We start from the raw sequence: 16,272 nt of genomic DNA, 5'->3' as shown, positions 1-16,272 counted from the left end.
TTATTGTCATTGCAAAAAGAAATACAACAAAACTTCGTTTGGCAGCATTTCCATACAGCAGTATGCATTTGATTTGTATGAAAGATGCTCTATTAATAAAGCTTGCTTGATTGATTGATTAGAGGCCATATAGTAGTTATGTCATTTTTTGGTGGAGCCTAAATATTGAGACAAGGGCATAATAGTTATGGCTTCTACACTGAGTGTGAATCATTTTCATTAGAGCACAGGTGCCTTTGTTTATTCCAAATTCATAGTGAAACTGTACTTTTCCTCAGAAAGCCACAGGCTGAAAAGTACTTTATCTTACTTAGCCACTCCCAAATGCAAGAATACCATGGTCTGTATTGAAAAAACAAACAAGAAAAAGTTATTGGCCCCACCCAAACATCTTCTAATGAACATTTGGGGAACATTTTACAATATATTTTTATTTCATGACCAACACATGTACTGTAAATTGGATATGTGGTGATACAAATCATCCATCCTTACATGCAGAAGATTTATAAAGCCAACTTTTACTGCAGGAATCTTTCTATGTACAGTATTTCATGACCTCGTGCAACCCACCTGCTGTAACCTCACAGCCCATCACATCACAGGCCACACTTTGGAAAACACAGATCTCAAAGCTCTGCAATAACACAACAATGAGCCAGACTGTTGCACTGCGTAACACATTCCATCATTACCAAGAACACTGGGAACTATAGTTTATTTGAGTCCTATATGCACCATCTGCTGTAAATATTTACAATAGCACCAAATGTGTATTAATCCGCTACTGAAAATAGTCCTCACCGAATGTGATATTTACTTATTTTTGAGCAATGTTCTCACAGTAAACATCAGTTACAGGAGCATACTTAGCCTTCTCAATTTGTATTTGTGACTTTATATTTTATATTCACTATATTTTATTGGAATGAATGGACATGTGAGTGCACAGACGATGAGGGGGAATCAGAGAGGATTAAGGGATTGACTCGAGCGCTTTGGTCTGTTTGTGGGATTTGTCATGCAGCACAAGAATACTGCATTTTTTTCTGATATTAAAGAGTTAAATCAGATGAAATCATGCATGTTAGTTTAGTATACTTGTTTAAATTCATATGCATGCTTCCCTTTTCTTTTTTAAGTACCCAGCTCCCATGTCTGTACATCTTTGTTTCAAAGTGCCTCTTACACCTTTGGATTATGTGATAATCACCAATGACAAGAAAGAATTGCCTCTCCAACACCTCTGATTGAAGTAAACAGAAGTCTATTAAGGGTTAACTACCACAGCAGATCAGTAAGTTCACTGTAGGGACTGTTGCACTTGAAGAGAAAACACACTCCTCTCACTACAGGAACCAAGATGGGATAAATAATGTCACTGATATCTGCCTACATTAATAACACGTCTGACTTTAAATCTGTAACAAAGCAGCTTGTTCATTTGAACAGGAAATTTGTTGCACATTCTTGCCTCACTTGGAGTCAACACAGCTCATGGCACATACTTTACATTTCAGGGTTTCAGAGGACTACAAATGGGCTCCTCGGGCCACATGGATGTGACAGTTCATTGCTGCAGCTCCTTTGTGAGAGAGCCAGAGCCATTGTTGGACACGAGCAGTTCTTGTCAGATGGGCCAATTTGATCCTTTGTTTGTTTTGCACCAAACTCAGACAATTACACCATTGGAGAGAGTCGCTGACAATGAAAGTGTCAAATCAATGTTCTCCTGCAGTATATTACATGTTGCAATGGGGAGTTCCAGACAAAAATGACAAAATGCTTCAAAGGCATTCATTTGAGAAGGCTTTCCACCATGCTGTGTGCTCTCCTTAAAATCAATATTATTGCTTTCACAGCACAAAGTTACTATAATCCATCAGCAAATTACCTTGTTTAAGTGTGACTCAGTGTTAAACTGTAATGGGTCTTTAAAATCTACAACTTTAATTGGGATCAATATTTCAGCATTGTATGGATGATTGACAGATTAACATACAAATATGAGCTGTTCCTTTACCCCTGACTGGCTGGGATTGTGAAGCAGCCACAGTTGTTGGTACTTTTCTAACAAACCTGGACATTTTTTTCTGGCACTTTGAAGAGAACAAAGAGAAAATCTAACCTGTGTTATGTATTCTTTCTGTCTGTCTCCTCCAGCCTCTGGACTTTGAAACAAAGAGCACCTTTTCTATGAGAATTGAAGCCACGAACAGGAATATTGACTCCAACTTTTTGAGTTCGGGACCATTCAGTGACATAACATCAGTCAGAGTGACGGTGGAGGATGTCAATGAGGTGCCTGTGTTTTCAGCACCACTTAGCAAGATGGTTGTTTCGGAAGATGCCAAAACGGGCACCTCGATCGGAAGAGTCTCTGCCCATGACCCAGACACATCCAACAACTCCATCAGGTACTTACAAATCACTAACCTGCCATGTACTGAAGTCAGAAGTTGTGAATTCGTGTGTCAATTCTAGTAGTACAGTGTCTCTCCAGCATACAAACATTTGTTTAGGTGATTCGACAAAATGGAAAAACCAAAGATTCCCAATGGAAACCCAACAATGTCCAAAAAATATCATCAAAAAGGTCAAATTTTGTTCAAAAATTGGGTAATCCATTCAACTTCTCCAACTTACCATGTGAGACAGGTAACTACAAACTGCTGACTCATCAATACTGGAAGTTTGGAATCCTGAGTGTTGCCTCATGTACAAGTTAAGTATCAAACACATGTTAAGAAACATTTTTAGGGTGTTGGTTGGAAAAGACAGCCAAAGATTCCCAATGGAAACCCAACAATGTCCACAAAATGTGATGAAAAAAGTCACATTCCTTCAAAATTGGGCAATCCATGCTACTTATCAGATTTACCAAGTGAGACAGGTACCTACAAACCACTGACTCATTAATTCCTGAAGTTTCAAATTCTAAATGGCCTGGCCTCATCTACAAGTTAAGTACCCAACATGTATTAAAAAACATTTTTGGTGTGGTTTGTTTGAAAAGACCTTCAAAGATTCTCAATGGAAACCCAACAATGTCCAAAAAAAATATGATGGAAAAAGTCACATTCCTTCAAAATTTGGGAAATCCATTCAACTTTTCCAACTTATCAAATGAGACAAGTACCTACAAACTGGTGACTCGTCAATTCCTGAAGTTTAAAAGTATACTTTACCTTACACTTTAAGTATCCAACCCTTGTTTTTTTTTATGACTTAAGTTTTATTGTTTTTTAAATTTTCAACAGCACATATCCACAACATACGGGACCAAATAGTGCCAGGCAGAAGAGTGAAAAAAATAAAGATAACGATAAAATGTGAGTTTGACGGCCATGAAAAAGAATAAAAAAACAAACAGACAAATAGACAAAACAACAAACAGAGAAGAAAAATACTGTATCAGACAAAAATAATAATAATAATAACAATAATAATAATAATATAATAATAATAATCATAATAATATAATAATAATAATCATAATAATAATAAAATAATGCACAAATAGAATAACAAAATACCAGTATTTACAAGACATTTTGGGCGAATTAACAAGATCTCCATCGTACCACTGTCAGATGGTAAATGGTAAATGGACTTGTACTTATATAGCCCTTTTTTAGTCTGTCTGACCACTCAAAGCGCTTTTACATTACTTGTCACATTCAGCCATTCATACCCATTCACTCACTGATGGTACAGGCTGCTATGTAGTGAGGGACCATCAGTGTTAGCTCATCTCATTCATTCACATTCACACACCTCTGAACAACAGAGGGAGCAATTCGGGGTTCAGTGTCTTGCTCAAGGACACTTCGGCATGTGACTGCAGGAGCTGGGATCGAACCGCCAACCTTCCGATTGATAGACGACCGACTCTACCCACTGAGCCACAGATGCCCTCTACTTATACTAGATATTTAATCAATGTCCATTCAACAGTGTCCACACTGCTTCCTTTCAGTATCCAACACTTGTTAAAAAACATTTGTGGGGTGGTTGGTTAGAAAAGACATCAAAGATTCCCAATGGAAACCCAACAAAGTTCCTAAAATCATTATTTAGAAAAGGCCATTTTGTTCATAAGTGGAGAAATCCATTCAACTGCTTGGCCTTATCTATGGAGACAGAATCTGTAGACCACTAAAAGTACCAATGTTATTGTCACAAATGCAACGGCAGATGGTGAGAACACCAAGGAGTGCAGAATTTGCAAAAATTAAAAATGCCATCTTGAACGTGAGAAGGGCATTCCTTCAGGAGGGTCAAGTCTCAGCACTTGTGCACTTGTGGCATTTACAACTCCAAACAAGCACTCACATCGGCAATCTGTTCGGTGTCACTCTCGAGATCCTCGTCTATTTTGCATTAATTGAATGAATATTGTATGGCATTCATGCCTGCTCTGCAAGGATTGTTAGTAATCTTAATCAGAAAATCAAATTACTCGTCCATTGTAGCTGTAAATTGCCTCTTTTTGCTTCTGTGACTGTTATCAACGTCTGCAATATATTTCACGACATCTGTTGAAATTAAAAATATTGTGGAACTAATGCAGCCACAAGAGTCAAATTACATTGCAATAATACCCTTTGGATATAGGCTAATTGAAGTTATAATTTTCTCTAGAAATACGAGTTGCCTGGTATTGAAGGGTTTTGATCAGCGTTGTGTGCTGAGGGACGAGAAGACAGCCTTCGCTTTTACTAAATTCAATAGGCTTTTGTTTCACTCATGCTATATTGTTCCTGTTTCTCATTCCAGTACTCTCAAACTTGTGTTCCTTGTTTGTACTTATTTATGTTATACTATGAACAAAATACATCTGACATTGATTTAGGTTAATTCTGTATCCACTGAAGAGCTGCAGTGTGTTTGTTGCTCAGTTTTTTGGAAGAAAACCATCATATTCTTCTCTCACAGAAGAAAGTAGAAGAAACACTCAAATGTCAAATCAATACCACCACCCAAAAGCAATTTTTAAGCGGTTTGTTGGTTGTGTGTTTGGTTGTGTGTTTTTTTGTCCAGGTACTCCATTGACAGAAACACAGACTTGGAGCGCTTCTTTAACGTGGACGCTTTAAGTGGGGTCATCAGCACAGCAAAGGCTCTGGACCGAGAGGCCAACTCCATTCACAACCTCACCATCTTCGCCATCGAGAGCCGTAAGTTGAAAATCCTTGTTTATAGTTCTGCTACAATGCACTTCATGGGATTCTCCAAACGCTGAAGTGGTGTGAACTGGAATTCAGTGAAAGTGATACTTATTTTAAGATCACTGTGAGGATTGGGGAGTCTTTTCAGAACCTTTTCAGAACCCAAAAAAACCCCACCAAAGTTCAAGTAGTTTTAACAATGTGTATAACTGATCTCATACAGACTATATTTGTTAACATTTCTGGCTAACTAGCTCACTTCTTACAGGGTCGTGTTGTTAGCAAAGTAATTCAGTCAGTAAGTAAGTAAGTAAGATTTATTTATAGAGCACCTCTCAAGAACAAAGGTCACAAGATGCTTTACAACAACAACAAAATAAAAACACTAAAAGGCAAAACAGCGATTGCAAAAACATGACATAAAAACAGACAGATTAAACAAAGGCAAGTCTAAACAGATAGGTCTTCAACTGCTTTTTGAACCTGTCAACAGTGTCCACAGCTTTCAGTTCCAGAGGGAGACTGTTCCAGAGTTTAGGACCATCAACCTGGAAGGCAGAGTCCCCTTTAGTTTTTAACCTGGTACAAGGCACAACCAATAAACCCTGATCAGAGGATCTCAGAGTCCTGCTGGAGTTATAAGGCTTCAGCAGCTCCCTGATATAGACTGGAGCCTGACCATTAAGCGCTCTGAACACAACAACAACAATTTTAAACTGGATCCTACATTTGACTGGAAGCCAGTGCAAAGAAATGAGGATCGGTGTAACATGAGACCTTCTAGATGATTTGGTCAACAGTTTAGCAGCAGCATTTTGGACCACTTGTAGGCGGTTCAGGGATGCATTGCTAAGACATGTAAAGTCAGGGGCGTTTCTTAGGGGTGGCCATGAATCCCTTAAATCTGATCGACCAACCCAAAATCTTAAACAACAGTCATCGTTGTCGCTCTGTCAGAGGCAGTACTTGAGTCGGATAAACAATTTTGGCTGTGGTACAACAGGCTGCTAGCTGCTTTCTTAACATTTCAATATAACATAAAATTAAAATGTTGCCACAAAAACACCGGATTATAGCATCTTTTGGGTATTTTCATGTTAGTAATTATTAGGGGTGAGTATTGGCAAGAACTTCAAGATACGATACGCATCACGATACTTGGGTCACGATACAATAGTATGACGATATCACAATATTGTGATATATTGAGATATTCTACACAGTTAACTAAGAAAATAAAAAATTGAAAGGACAAATTAAGTCAAAACTATTTGATTGAAAACAACCTTTCCAATTTATTGTTTTTGAAATACTAAAGTCGTATTTTAGTTCCAAATCTGCTAAAATATGAATTTTAATTTTTTCAAAAAATCAATATTAAGAGTTGAATATCGATATTATATAGGAGGTCAAAGTGATATATTGCGGTATCAATATTTTTTCACACCTCTAGTAGTTATAGTATGATAAATTGGGTAAAAATGAGACTAAACATGTGTGCAAACATACTTTAAATTACATCAGCAAAAGTCAGTGCCTCAGTTTGGCCAGCCCATTCATGAAAGTCTGGCTCCGCCCCTGAGTACATTGAGTTTGTACAAGAGTTCAAAATAAAGTAAAGACATTTGAGTTTCTATAAACCTCTGATATTCAGTTTGAAAGGGGAATACTAATGCTGACATATTTATTACTAAAATATGCAATATATTTGCCAAACCAACCATGGAAAAGTCCCATGGCTGTAATTGGTAACACCCCGTCCACTGGGGTCATCCAAGAGTCATTTATAACCACCAGAACGTCAATCAGCAGGAGGTTAATATGGGTCTTTATGTTATGTCTTATGCAACCGTTGTTCAGTGCCAGTTTGGCTCCATAATGATGCTGCACTAGCTGACAGGACAAACATGCTTAGATGCTAAATGAGCTTTTAACATTTAAGCATGCATACTATGATAGGAAATGTGTAACCCTCCATTCAATAATGAGTTGGAATGAATATTTTCAGCAGAGAAGATCTGCCTCCTCCTCTGAATCTGACTCAAACTCCAACACAAAGAGCTTCACTACCCTTATGTCACTTGTATCCTAAAGAGAGGGTGTAAGGAGGCAGGCAGATGCCAATCACAAAGTTAAGCCTACACAGTCTTTAAAGGAGCTAAACAGCAATAAGAGCTGCTTTAAATTAAGGTTTTCTAAAAGTTGTGAAGTTTTATTCACGCTTGATTGGGACAACTTTAGTATCATATTTTACCAACTAAAGCCAAAACTCCAGAGACTTTAAAGTAAAACTTTCTACTTTAAAGATATGACCAAGTAAGCTAACCAGCAAATCAGAGCTATGTGCAGATAGCATAAATGGTAAATGGACAGCACTTTTATAGTGCCTTTCTGGTCCCTCAGATATTCAAAGCCCCTTTACACTCTGAGCCATACACTCCGTTTCACACACACACTCTTAAAAATTCACACACACATGCTCAGACACTAATGGCTATGCCTTTGGGAGCAATTTGGGTGTCTGTATCTTGCCCAAGGACACTTTGACACTTGGTCTGGAGCAGCCAGGGATCAAACCATCAATAATTTAGTCAATAACAGTGGACAATACACTCACCCCTTAGCCACAGGGCTTTAGTCTTTGTAGTTATACAAACTTTTAATGCTATGTCCCAAATGAGGTACAGAAAAACAATTATTTCAGTAATGTCTTCTATATGTACCATAGACTAAAGAGGATGCTAGCACTAGCTCAGATCTTATGGCCCTTTTCCACTACACAGTTCCAGCCCTACTTGACTCAACTCGGCTCTACTTGGTTTGGGTACCTTTTCTACCAACCTGAGTACTGACTCACAGTGGGCGGGGTCATCATAACACAGCTGCGCGAAACTGTGTTCAGTGCATTTTGAACGTGACACAAACACAACAATCACGAACAATAGAGGCAATGGTGTACTTGCTGCTCGGTCTGTGGCTTGTTGTCACAGTCCAAACAAGAGAGGAACATTGTACAGTACTGATGTCGTTTTTTAAAAATGGCGGGTTTGATTCCTGTGTCGGGCGTCGCCCTCATAACACTCCGGTGACGACATTCTCTGACCAATCAATGGCCGGCAGTCCATTGACATCACCTTTTACTATCGGCTCAGCTCGCTTGGAACCAGAGCAGAGCAGGCACTAACAACCGGTATTGGACACAAGATACCGCGCCTGTGGAACCGCAACACAAACCGAGTAGAGTCGAGTCAAGCGGAGTAGAGTAGGCCTAAGACGGGCCGGTGGAAAAGGGCCATTAGACACATGCAGTTTTAGCTTGTTAGCTTAATTCTGTCTCTTACAAGTAGCCATAAAGTATTTTATTCTCCTTTCAAAGATTCTCACTTTAAAACAAGCTGCCATAAGAAAAAGTTTCATCAGCTAATGTTAGCTCAATTAGCTAGCTTATAAAACCTGCTAGCAACAGCTGTCACATCAGACTGTAAAATCGATGGTTGCCGGGTAGAAATGTAACATTGGATGATTCCGTCGTCCTCTGTTTGATATTTAGGACCCATTTATAAAATTACCAAGATATCTGAGTGCTAATTCTTAGGGACAAATCACTTTACTCACTGGTGTCACTGTGAGAAAGTAAATAAAGCCTAGCTCCTGGCTGTCATGTTATCCTCTTCATGTGATCCTGTAACCTTCTAAGCTGTGAACAATGCAGTTGTTGGTGTTGCTGTAGGGCTGTCGGGGGGAATGTTAATTTACATCCAGGGCGGTCAGTCTGACCTCCATGTGTCCCGTAGTTGCGGGGACAAGATGCTGACTAAGGGTAGGCATCTCACCCACGGGTGATCCATGTTAATGTGATGTGAAAAAGTGCCGCCTGCCTTTTTGTTTATCTCTCGATGACTCAAAGGACACCAGTGTCTGTGTTTTTTGTTCCTGCGCGTTCCTTTCATTCCACTGCTATCATGGAAAACACAACGGACAACAATCATCGGCGCACAATCTTGCAGAGCGCTCTAGACAGCTGCGTCACATCAGTATAAGTTAAAAAAGACAACCAGGCTGTCAGCGTTGCAGTTCCTCTGCTTCACATCTTCAAACCAAACACAGTGTGAAAAAGGATATTCAGCTTTTTTCAGAACCTTTTATCACTCTTAGCTTCAAAAGATGTGTTTTTATTTACATCTAACAGCACACAGACGCAGCACTCGGATGATTCCCGAGTGTGAGTGCTTGCCTGATATAGCAACAAAGAGAAGGCAGCGTATAATAATAGCCATATGAAATGTCACTACGCTGCTTCATGCATGAGGTACTGACTTGTGACACATAGTGACACTTGGCCTTGTTTCCAGCTGAAAACATCTCTGAGTTCACACACTGGCAACACAATCTACTGCCCTGTATGCCTTATGACAGTATTTATAGTAAATGGGTTTTTTGTAACTGAAAAGAGTGCAGGGACTTTTTTTGGGTTGAGGGATGTTGTGCATTTGAGCTGCAGTCACTCACATTTCATCCCCTCTGCCCCTGACCACGCCAATGACAAGAAGTCTGCGGCCCGCGGCGCTGCGTGTCCTTTTTATCACCATCAAATCGGCCGGCCCGAATGTCAGCGCGTCAACTGTGGCCGGCATGGCAGCCACGCCAGGCTAAATCATCATCTTGCACTCAGACGCGGTCATTTAGCCATCAGTGTGTGTCAGACGAACAGAGGCGTGAAGCCCATGCGCAGCCTCCCCTGACTACAAGCCCGCACCGAGTGTAATCACTTTGGCTGATCCACAACAGAGCCAGCTGTTGGAAGCTCGCTCCATATTTCATTACAGCAGCACTTTGTGATTAATTAAAACACACGAGAAAAGATCAATATTCCATAATTTGGCCAAGTGCATCAATGCAAAGTAAAGGCAGAATTAAAGTGTGTAAAAAGAAAGTTTGCTGACATGAAACGGGGGGGTCTTTCTTCTTTCTCTCTCTTTCAGAGGATCCGACTCAGATTGGAAAAGGCGTTGCTCTCATCACAGTGCTGGACATAAATGATAATGCCCCGGTGTTCGCCATCGACTATGAAACCCTGCTTTGTGAAAATGCCATGCCAGGACAGGTAAGACCCGGCAGCCTCTCTGCAGTTGGTCCAGCTTCTCTCTTTTCTCCTTTTCTCTCTCCATGCCCGCTCGAGGTTTGACTCACAAAGGCTTCCTGCTGACTCTTAAAGCCATTAAAACTCTTTCTTGTTCCTCAAAATAAGTTCGCTGTGCACATATTGGCCTCGCAGCTTGCAGCCATTCCTGGAGGAAAGAATCATTAGCATGAGACACATCCTTTAAGATTTAATAGCAGGTATTGTAGGTGCTATTGTTCATGCAACACTGTCAAAAACAACCAGACTAATGAGTCAGTGCTGGACTCTGCCTGTGGTCCTACTCCACACAATAACATCATAGAGCAATGTGAAATCTCATGCTGCTATGGAGTGGTGCTCAGTCGCGGTTTGACTTTCTGTTCTGAAGACCTGGTGTAATTAGATGATCACCACGGAGGGCAGCGGGGCAGAAAATGCATCATAATTTCAAACAACAAAAGAAACCCAGAGAGATTCAGTTCTTGGAGATATCTGTTGCAGGAGGAAAAAGAAGCTGTAGCCGTGCATCGCATTTTCTCAGTGTTTAGCATCTGGTCTCATTGTTACTAAATGACTTGTGTGTGTGTGTGTGTGTGTGTGTGTGTGTGAGTGTGCGGCAGTGATTTGTCTGCTCTTGGCATTTGGAAAATACAATCAGAAGCGAAGGGTAAAGGAGGCGTGTAGACCTGAATAAGTACAATTGATCAGAATGATGCATTGTATTGGAAATGGCTATTAGGCCCCTTTTAAATATGTTATTTGCATTCATATTTCGTAGCTGTTAGTCAGCGTGCGCACAGGAGGGTGAACTAAAATAGCAAATGATTTCATTTGCAAAAATGAGAGATGATATTTCATGTGAGCTTTTTCCTGTGTGCACGGTGCTTGACCACAAAACAGCCTTTCTTCCACAGAGGTTACAGCAGCCTTACAGGTGATGTGTGGTGCGTTGTCGCTTTATGTGAAGAGTTTTGTGTTTGTCTTCTTTTCTTTTTTTTTTCCAGTTCAGACTTAAAACGGCAACTAAAAGAAATAAAGTTCAGCGCACACAATTCAACTTACCTTGAGATATTTTGAGAAATTGCTTTATCTGAATTTAATTAATCATCTTGTAGCCGTAGGGGGGCAGAGTATTTGCTGGAATAAGAAAAACAATCCTTCTACATAAGATGTCATCATTATTGAAGAATGCATTCCACCAGAGCTGAATGTCTATTTTTGGTTAATGATGCTGCCACTTATCCTGAGATTATTATTGTAGCTCAGTGATAACAAATTTAGAGCAACTCCAGCACAATCTATCACCCATCAATATGCCCTGACTTTCAGTACAAATGATAATTTGTACATTTTTCCCCCGCTGGGAACTGATAAATTATGGTATAGAGTCTGTAACAATGCCGAAACAAAGTCATTCCCTGACAATCAAACCGGCCCCTCAGGACATAGCAACAGCCACGGCCCATGACAGCATCATCAGCAGGAAAAGGTGCTGCAAATCTGTAATTACTCAGCTGAAGCAGACAGATTGCTTACTCAATGCCAGTGATAGCTGAGCTGTGAGGTCCCCCACCTCCACCACCACCCCCCCCCCCCACCCTCCCAGGTGTAGCTAAGAGCTACTCTGCTGTAAAGCAAGTGGCTGCTGGTGACGTGGGGGCCTCTGTCCTCGTTCACCCGGCGAGAAAAAGAGCTGCATTCAAATTCCGTCTGGTGCAGTCGTAAAATGAGCTGCTAAAGCTGCAAGCTAGTTTTAACATACTAATGGCCAAAACACCGGCAATGGTGTTAGGTAGTGTGTATTTGTGAGTGTGTGTGACACTGTTCCTAACTCCTGTGTATCCAAAAGTGAAATGATGCTGGGGATAATGTTGGAATTAGATTTTTCCACTGTAGCCCAAAGATGTCCACGCAGGTTAGAGATGTTTTGAAGAATTTTATTCAAATTTAACATTCCCACTAGCAGACTTGTGAAGGTAAGAAAACACTCAGACAAAAGTGAAAACTGAGAACAATTCACTACAGACATGATCACAGGGCCTTTAAGTAAACTATGTCTAATTGGTTTGCAGGCTGAGGCTCAAGTTAGCAGAGCTCCAGTCTTTCTTGCGGGTTAGTAATATTGAGTCTTAATAATCCAGTTAACCAGACACAGCCTATAAACGACTTCATCTGCATTTTCTCAATCAAAATACTGCCAAACTGTGCTGAGATGCTGTCTGTTATCTGTGCTTGTTTACATTCAGGTAGTAGAACATTGTAGCATTATAGCAGTTGCCATTAACTTCAGCTCCAGCTCCAGCTAGTGGCGCTACCATAGACTGTATAAAATATGGACGTAGTATCACTCATCTATTTCTGAAGCCCTGTTTTGAGGCCAATCTTCGGCGGCAGCCATATTGCTGCTGTCGAGCGATTGTGACGTAAAGAGGCGGGCTTTGAGCCTCCTAGCCAACAGCTACAGTTTTCCCACCTGTCAGTCAAGTCAGCTGTGCCTCTCATTGGTAGACTTGTAATTTAAATATCTTCGGAATTGCTGTGTTAGAAAAAAATTCACCCCCCTACAGTGTGTGCCGATCGAGAAATGAGCTATCCAGACTACACTCACACTTTTGTTGTACCAGGCTGTAAACATGTTTATTTCTGCTGTAAAGATCGGCCTTTTTTGAATTGGTGTGTATGTGGTTTCCAGTACTTCCAGAGCCAGCCTCAAGTGGACATTCGGGGAACTGCAGTTTTTAGCACTTCCGAATTGGACTCATATTTTTAGACCGGAGGTTGCCGTTTGGGCGCTACACCTTAGTCACAACATTTGAGCAGCATGTAGGGCCCACAAAAACTTAAATACTAAGTTACTTTAACTGATTATTATTATTATTATTATTATTAGTAGTAGTAGTAGTAGTAGTATTGTTATTATTTATTTTATTATTATTTTTATTTTTTGAATTATTTGTATATTTGTTCATATCTGTATGTTCAAATGCATTAAATGAAAAGAAGACAAAGAGCATAATAATAATTAAATAACCCAACAACAAGAGGCGACTGTGGCTCAGTGGTACAGTGGGTCATCTCTCAGTCGGATGGTTCGGGGTTTTTACTCCAAGTTCTGCTGTCCACATGCCAAAGTGTCCTTAACCCCAAAGTACTGTGCCACCAGTGTGTGAATGGGATTAGTCAAAACTGATGGGAGCTTTACACAGCAGCCTCTGCCATCAGGGTGTGACGGTGGTGTGAGTGTATGAATGGGACATGAAATGTAAAAACACTTTGACTAGTCAGAAGACTGTAAAACACTATATAAACACTCCATTTAAATGTATAACCGAAACACATTCTCAACCTCTCTCCAGTACTCTACTGATACTGGACACTTCAAAAGAAATGTGTGTGATTTGCTTTTCGTTGTCCACACTCCAAAAATTGGTACCTTCACGAGGGGATATTCAGCATACTGACGATGTGTTCAAGTACCTCATGTTCACTTTCCAGGAAAATTCTCCCCAGTACTTAGATTGTGATATATTTAGATTTTCATTTAGAGAGTTTTTCCACTCTTCCACTGCAATGCAGATTTCTAATTCCTTAATAACGAGCATAAAACAAAAAAAAAAAACTCAGGCGTGAAATCCCTGAAACCAGATCTGTTTGATAGTAGTCTCATGTGTGAAAATCACATATTTTGAAGGAATCCTCACCATGTGTAGCAATAAAACCATAAACAGGTGAATCAATGTTTGACTTTTGATACGTCCTTGCACTCTCCACTCTTCTACATATCACTGTTGGAGCAAGTGACCACCCAGGACTGGGAGTGCTCTGTCTCATTTCTATTTGTACTAATTCCCCTTTCTATTCAATCCCGTTCAAATAAAGCCTTCTGTTTAGGCAACACTGAGCTGTACCGCTGGGATTGCACCTCCAAACTGAATAATGAAGGCAGGCAAAATGGAAATTTCATGATGAAATTTACACCCAAAAACACATCCAGAGCAAAGGGAAGGAGGGAGGTTGACATTTGAATGCAACACCCTGTTTGAATTACAACTAGGTGTCGGCTGTCTGTTAGCAGACAGACCGGGTGGACTCATAACCTGTCGGCTGTGAGCTCCACCAGCCCTCCTGATTTCTAATTAATTAAAAATGCTCCTGTTGTGTAGTGCATGTCCGGCTGAAGCAGCGAACAGTTGGTTGCACTAGCTGTGACTGTGTTCCTGCAAAGCTTTGTTGAGGATCTGAGGCCGTCACGCCCATTGGCTTATTCACAGCTGCGACAGAGATGAAATAATAACATTTGCCAGTCGGGGCCAGGGTTGACTCCGTGGCTCTGAAGCACAGATTAACAGGGAGTGCAGGGATAGAATAACCTGCCATTTTTCAGGCCTAATTAAGGCAGTCTCATGGCACTGGCTCTCTCCAGAGATGCCACTTGTTACGGATCATCGGTGCGTCTGTCTTCTGCCATAATATTAATTGATATTATGATGGGGTGGAGGGGGCACAGGCACTGGGGATAGTAAGGGGGTATGGGGTCAGGCTGTACAATCACTTCAGTGAAACTATTACATACATGAGCAGCCTTGGCATTCTGCTGCACCCAATCTGCTCCTCTGCCCCTCCCTGCAGTCATGGGGCGTCCCAGAGACGCTTCAGTGTCCTCCGGGGATTTGTGAATTAGGAACAGAGGATTTAAAGAATATCAAATATAATGAATTCTAAATAAATGTACTTAAAATAACAGTTAATGTACTGTTTTACTAATTTGGTCAGCAACTGGAGTTTGTAGCCGTGGCCATGACACATAGCTCCTGAAGGCATTTAAAGCTCCTATGAGGAGTTTTTAAGACTAAAATAACAGACTAAAACAAGGCCTCTTCATGACCTATGAAAGCGAACGAGACCATCTGCAAAAAGACTGATCATTTCTAACTTGCAATTTTCAATTCAACCTGCAACCACTGTAAGGGGGTAGGTGCCAAACCAGATGATTGACACCATGCTGTAAACATTCACAGTGAGTGATAACTTTCACTGTTTGAAGAAAGCAGGGTGAGCTTTTTTTTAAAGAAGACACTACCTACATATGAAGAAGACAGGATCAGCAAATTAATGCAAGGTGCTACCTTGTCCACTTGGGGCGCCAAAATCAACACAAACTGAAAAATTCCTTACCGGAGCTTTAAAGCACACAACTTGTAATGCCCCTGATTTCACACAAAACACTACTCTCCTTCCGCCAAATTTGAATTTACAATAATGATAAAACAACCTTTTTGTTTAGTTTGACCTAAACTCCTTAAAGATTACATTTCCTTTCATTTTTATTGTTGATAAACCTCCATAAAGGTGCTCAGAAATCAAGGAAAAAGCTGCAAATGTTGCCATTGAATGATCCTTGTTTCTAAGTTTACTTTGGATTTACAGTTGTATGTATATGCATTGGGGCTGCACAGTAGTGCAGTGGGTAGCGCTGTTGCCTCACAGCAATATGGTTCCTGGTCCGGGTCGGGTAGGTGCCTTCCTGTTCGGAGTTTGCATGTTCTCCCTGTGCATGCGTGGGTTCTCTCCGAGTTCTCCGGCTTCCTCCCAAAGTACAAAAACATACTCACCAGGTTAAATGGTCACTCTAAATTGTTCGTAGGTGTGAGTGTGTAAGGGAATGGTTGTTTACCCTGTGATAGGTTGGCCACCTGTCCGGGGTGTACCCTGTCTTCCGCCTGAGGTCAGCTGGGATAGGCTCAAGCTTCCCACGACCCTGAACAGGATAAGCGGACAGCATAAAGATGATGGTTGGTTGGTTATATATGCATTAATAGATGCAACCAGAGCCTGCTTTATCTATTTCAGCACACATTAAATAGTGCAACTGTGCAAAGTGACTTCTTTTTAATAATGTGATTTGTATTATAATCACACCAAGCATTCTGGCTCCAATAGTTTCAAAACCTAGTACATAATTATCCTCCAAATTAAAGC

General features: G+C 40.6%; 1 protein-coding gene across 1 annotated transcript in view; it reads left to right on the top strand.

Annotated features, from left to right (window-relative positions):
• The window catches only part of cdh7a (cadherin 7a), a 169,601-nt gene that overhangs the window by 109,769 nt on the left and 43,560 nt on the right, over positions 1-16,272 (top strand). The window contains exons 7-9 of the mRNA XM_034707053.1: positions 2,164-2,417; positions 5,044-5,180; positions 10,154-10,275. Coding sequence (XP_034562944.1) covers positions 2,164-2,417; positions 5,044-5,180; positions 10,154-10,275 — 513 coding nt within the window. The remainder of the gene's footprint in view (positions 1-2,163; positions 2,418-5,043; positions 5,181-10,153; positions 10,276-16,272) is intronic.

This window comes from Notolabrus celidotus, chromosome 17 (assembly GCF_009762535.1).
Source record: "Notolabrus celidotus isolate fNotCel1 chromosome 17, fNotCel1.pri, whole genome shotgun sequence".
Classification (NCBI taxonomy): Eukaryota; Metazoa; Chordata; class Actinopteri; order Labriformes; family Labridae; genus Notolabrus; species Notolabrus celidotus.
The sequence above is the reverse complement of the archived record's forward strand: the minus strand, read 5'-3'. Positions and strand labels throughout refer to the sequence as shown.